General features: G+C 42.8%; 2 protein-coding genes across 2 annotated transcripts; both read left to right on the plus strand.

The window, feature by feature from the left end:
• Positions 1 to 2367: 2367 nt before the first annotated feature.
• LOC117611020 (uncharacterized) lies at positions 2368 to 3660 on the plus strand. The gene is made up of 4 exons (XM_076690182.1): positions 2368 to 2705; positions 2844 to 3410; positions 3486 to 3600; positions 3651 to 3660. Exons 1-4 carry the CDS (start codon positions 2378 to 2380, stop codon positions 3658 to 3660), a joined length of 1020 nt encoding a protein of 339 aa, XP_076546297.1. The 5' UTR covers positions 2368 to 2377.
• LOC143305673 (uncharacterized) lies at positions 3212 to 4453 on the plus strand. Its single transcript, XM_076690161.1, has one exon. The coding sequence runs from the start codon at positions 3731 to 3733 to the stop codon at positions 4451 to 4453; it is 723 nt and encodes a 240-aa protein (XP_076546276.1). The 5' UTR covers positions 3212 to 3730.
• The last annotated feature ends 682 nt before the right edge of the window (positions 4454 to 5135 follow it).

A 5135-nucleotide genomic window follows, 5' to 3' on the forward strand; every position in this document is an offset into this window, starting at 1 on the left:
GTCATCGCGGGATATCCGCCAGCCCCATCGACTCTGAGCACCGGTGTATCGAAGATCGATAATCGATCTATCCCGTTGCCGGAAGAGGCCCCCTTCCTAGGCCCATCCCCCTCCCCAAACCATCCTGCGACGGTTTCGTCGTCGCAGCAGCGACGGCGAACCGTCATTGAGCCTGAGGCTAGGCGAGAGTAGAGAAAGAGCGTATAAAGCGATTTGAGAAGCGAAAAGCGATAAAGAGTATAGAGAGTGTAGAGAGAGTGTGAGGAAATTTGGGTGAGTCCCTTAACGTATTACGATTGTATTGTGAGTTTGGCAACGGCTATCTTCTCCGCCCGCGCATTGTTCGAAGTTAAGACGAGTCCCCCCTTTGATTTTCCGACCACGGTTATTTCCTCATTCGCGTAACGTAGGCGAACTTTCCCGCGAACCCCTTTTCCGACCCTAGAGATTTCCCTTCCCACAATAATCCTCCTTGCGTGCTACCCCGCGAAGTATTGTACGGACGTAAGTGCCCCGAGACCCAGCCCCTGTAAAACACCCACGATCACCCCTTTTCCCTTTCGATTCTGATCGCCACGAGACGTGGCTGGCGCCCAACGAGCCAAAGTTATAGTGAAAAATAAGTTTACGAGTAGACTTCTGTATAGAGTGAACCCCCGAAGCGGGTCACAAACTATAAACGGCAAAGGAAAATAAAATATAAAACATTGAAATAATGAAACGAACCGGGAAATAAATTATGTAAATTAAGTTAAATAAACACAGTAAAATAATGACAATAAGATAAGAAAATAAGAATCCGATAGATAAATAAGCGAAAGGACTATACCGCGGACAAACATCGGAAAACCGGATAATCGACTGCGTTAATAAATAAATAATTAATTAAATAATTAAATAAGACACCGGAATAACGTGCCAGTCAAATATATGCAACGAGATAGCAATAATAAAAGTAAATTAATATCATTAACACAAGTAATTATAAAATATCGAAAATATCGAAAAATATCGATGCACTTTCACACGAAAACACTTAATATACTTAATAAACCGGCGCAACAGACACAAAATGAAAATAAAGGAATAAAATAAAATAAAATAAATAAAAACTAATACGTCAACGAACCGTTGACCTAATTTCACATCGTCTGTCCTCTTCTATCCAAGGCCCGGCTGCGCGTGCAAGCCGACTGTCCTTGTCCAATCACAGCAGCCATTTTGAAAACCTGTCAGATCTTGCATCCGTTGTCTTCATTAATTTAATCGCGAAAAGTCACAAAAAACGCGGAATTTTAATGTGGAACGTTCCCGATTAATCAAAATTATCCGTAAATAACGTCCAATGTTTATAATTAACACCACGAATACTGGAAACACGCCGTGGAAATGCCGCGTAACACGCACATCACATTTTCGATATTTAACAATAAATTAACACAATATTTAATCAAAAAACACAACAACAGCACTCCCGGCCACGAAATAGATACTAATTTACAAAAAACGCGAATAAATAAGCCGCTTTTCACCGCGTTGCGAAACTAACCACGGAGCGACCACGAAACACGTCCGCTCTTTTCGACGCGTCAAGCGTAGGCCCTCCAAACGCTCGTATTTAATACTGTAACGAAAATTAGTTCACCCCCGGAATTCTAGGTAGCGCTGGTGTCGCTACAAACACATAGAAATGATATCAGTGAGATACGCACACAAGCATATACTCCCTATATACGTGTGCATAGTCTTACCTATTCAAAACTTTGAAAAATAAAAATAATGAAAGGGAAAAAATTATAACTGTTGGGAGCACGTGGACCTTGATATAGATTAAGCTATTACAGTTCGTCTTCATAAACACAAAATAGTACTTTATTGTTTTCTAACTTGATGTATTTTAACAAAATTTTGTATGACACGCGATTCATTTGGATTTGCAATCCTAAAACACAAAACTTCCTTTTGCGCGGTATATTCATTTTTAAAAAACAAAAAACGTATCTATCCAGATCATATATATCTGAGTTGCCAACCTATAGAACACCTTATAATCTAAATACCTAGATCTACCAACTAAGGAAGATTACTCCCTAACAATAACAATATATGTGGAGTAATTTCCATAATACATTTCCATATATTAAACTTTTACTACAATAAAATAAATATATATATACATATATGAAAGTAGATTCTGAAGCTCCTGACGGTCTAAGGGGGCAAGTGGACTTGTTGTTCGGTCTACAGGCCCCCGGGGGCCTGGGGCGAATGCGGGAGAGACCTTGTAGTACGGGCCCTTCTGTATTCGCACCTCCTGGAACTAGTGACACTTGAAGTTCGGTTGGCTGGTTCCAGGAAATTCTCCTAGGCAAAACAAATGGAAATAAATAATTTTCGCATAGGGAAAAGAATGCTGGAGGAAAAGGCGTGGAATAGCCTAGTCACCTGGCACGAAGAGAGGCTGCTATTCGGAAAACCTACAACTATGCCAAGGAAGAAGCAAGAGCTTGGCACAATTGCTTTTCAAGGGTGCGAAGGCGAGTGGAAAGGTGGGAAAATGATAGACGTGGACACTAGCGGTGAGAAGGAAATTGAAGAAGACGAGGGAAAGGAGAGGATAGATGAGTTAGCGGAGAGCAAGGAGAGCAAGGAGAGCAAGGGGAGTAGAGGAGAGATAAGAGAAGCAATTGCTGCCACAAAAGCAGGTAAACCCGAACAGGGTCTACGAATTGTACACGATGTAAAAATTGGATCCGACCCCAAACGACTAAAAACTATGAAAACCAAAAGCAAACCCGAACCCTCGAGTAGTAGGACTAGAACTAATATAAGTAACATTTCAGCGCTGGTAAGAATCGAGCAGCAGGAGAAAAAGACGACTGAATTAATCCAGTCAGTCAACAAGCTATGTGAAATCTCCTCACAGGCTCTGAGCCAATGTCAGGAATCGGTGAGGAAGATTGAAACAGTGGCCACGAACGCGAATGAAATGATGAGCGAGGTGAGAAAGGAGTTAGTACTGTGGCGAGAGGAGAGATCTGCTGAAGGTCAGAGATCGAGAGATCTCAGACAAACAGTGAGACAGGACTACGCGACACAGATCCAGCGGGTCTATGAGATGGTGAATCAGCTGTCTGATTCATATAACAAGCTGGATAAAGGAGAGAAAAGGAAGGACCACGGTGAGAGATCCAGCGAGCAGCAGTATGAGGTGAGAGACCCAAGGGAAAAAGATCCAAAGCCAAACGTTGGCAAGCACGACAGTCTGAATGATGTGGGGGGTTCAGATTTCAAGAAAGAAATCGCAAACGCAGTTAGGTCGGAAATTGAAAATTTAGGAAACATAAAGGTGAGCCAATTTAAGGACAGAGAGAACAAGGATACTCTGAAATTAGAAATAGTTAATAGCGGTGGGTCCACGAGGCGAGAGTATAAACTGAACAATAGTATCAAATTTGAGCATTTTCACGATTATCTCTCTTCAGAGTTGAGAGCCTGTGGTCCACTTCATGTAATTAGCGACAAGGACAATGTAGGCGGGATAGACGAGAACATTTTAAGGGAACAACGATTCAAGGCGAGGGATGTGATAATCAATCGGTTAGAACAGTCGTACTACTCAAAAATAGCAAACTTGACAAATCCTATAGACATTATTGAGAAATTGAAGGAAGCTAAACGAAGCGAGGTAAATGTAACGTCACATTCGGTGAGGAAACAGCTATATAGCATGCAGTACATCATAGGAAAGACCACAGCCGCTGAATTCTGCGATAAATTTGAAGAGACAATAAGAAACTACGAAAACTCCCCCGGGGCGACCCTTTTATCCGAAGAGGAAAAGAGAGACGCATTTTATAACGCGGTAATGATTTCGGTCCCGAACATTCAGACTGTCGAGTTTGTTAAAAATTCTAAAGGTGCGACAACTTCATATAATGATTTGAAACTCCTCGTAATGAAGGATGAGGCGGTGAGAGAACAAATGAGCAGATCTAGCACAGAGGTGAGGTCAGCCAATCAGGCCCTCGTTGACAGCCGGAGGTGTTACGAATGCCAGGCCTATGGGCACATAGGCGCGATGTGCCCAAACCGGGGCCAGGGCATAATGTGCTATCATTGTAAAAGGATAGGCAACCACAGGGCCCCGGACTGCCCACACAAACCCAGCGGCTCAAGAGGTGCGGTGAGGCAGGGAGGACCCTCCAGAGGAAACTCAAGGTACAATATTAGCTACAAATTTAATAACTGCACTCGGGATTCGGACGGGAGACTCGGGCAAAGAGGTGTGTTGAAAAGGAAAAGGGAAATCACAAAGGCGAGTGAAGTGAAAAGGGGTCGATTCAATATCCATAAAAGTAAAGGAAGGCGAGTGTACAAAAACCTACACTACAGAGGTGGAAGCCAGCCAGCAAAGGATGAAAGTAAGGGTGAGGGTAAAGGATCACAATGAACCAAATCTTGTAAGCTCGAGTGGAAAGAGAGGTACTGTTAAAGTTGCGAACAGAAATCCGACGAGTTTGTTAGTCAGTAACGCTGAAACTCGGGTTAGGTTCGTCCCAGAATTTGTGGCAGACTCAGGGGCGACAGAACACATAACAAATACTAAAATCATGCTTAAAACCCTTGACGAAAGCGATTATGGTGTGATAAAGTGCGCCAATAAAAGCAACACATCGGATATAAAGGTAAATGGAACAGGGAAGATCGAGGTGAGACTGAAGAACGGGAGAACCCTAGAAATGGACAAAGTAATATTTGCTGAGACTCTCAGGGAAAACCTACTGTCGCTGCGGAAGTTCGCAGAGATGGGGCTTGCCATCTATCTAGATGATCAAAAGATCAACATATTTGATCCAAAATCCAAAGAAATGTTTCTGACAGGTATCTACAGGCGTCCTTACTGGGTAATTGAGCTGGAGATAGAAGGAAACACTTCCAAAGTCCGAACTGCTCACAGTGCGACTTGTGGGATTGCAAATCTGGCTGAGGAAAACACTGAAGGCAGAAGATATATTACAAGGAGCGTGGCGATCAAGGATAGACAGCAGAGTAAATTAAATGAGCCACAAGGAAAGAACACAACGCTTGAGGGCACACTAAACCTAGATGAGGACATAAGCGAATTGAAAACA

Source organism: Osmia lignaria, chromosome 9, assembly GCF_051020975.1.
Source record: "Osmia lignaria lignaria isolate PbOS001 chromosome 9, iyOsmLign1, whole genome shotgun sequence".
Taxonomy (NCBI): domain Eukaryota; kingdom Metazoa; phylum Arthropoda; class Insecta; order Hymenoptera; family Megachilidae; genus Osmia; species Osmia lignaria.

What these genes read in the sequence shown, in the direction of transcription:
- LOC117611020 (XM_076690182.1), top strand. Translation starts at nt 2,378, where the DNA reads ATGGAAATAAATAATTTTCGCATAGGGAAAAGAATGCTGGAGGAAAAG. An exon ending in AATTGCTGCCACAAAAGCAG is followed by an intron (nt 2,706 to 2,843) that starts GTAAACCCGAAC and finishes GTAACATTTCAG; the next exon opens with CGCTGGTAAGAATCGAGCAG. An exon ending in ATTAGAAATAGTTAATAGCG is followed by an intron (nt 3,411 to 3,485) that starts GTGGGTCCACGA and finishes ATCTCTCTTCAG; the next exon opens with AGTTGAGAGCCTGTGGTCCA.
- LOC143305673 (XM_076690161.1), top strand. Translation starts at nt 3,731, where the DNA reads ATGCAGTACATCATAGGAAAGACCACAGCCGCTGAATTCTGCGATAAA.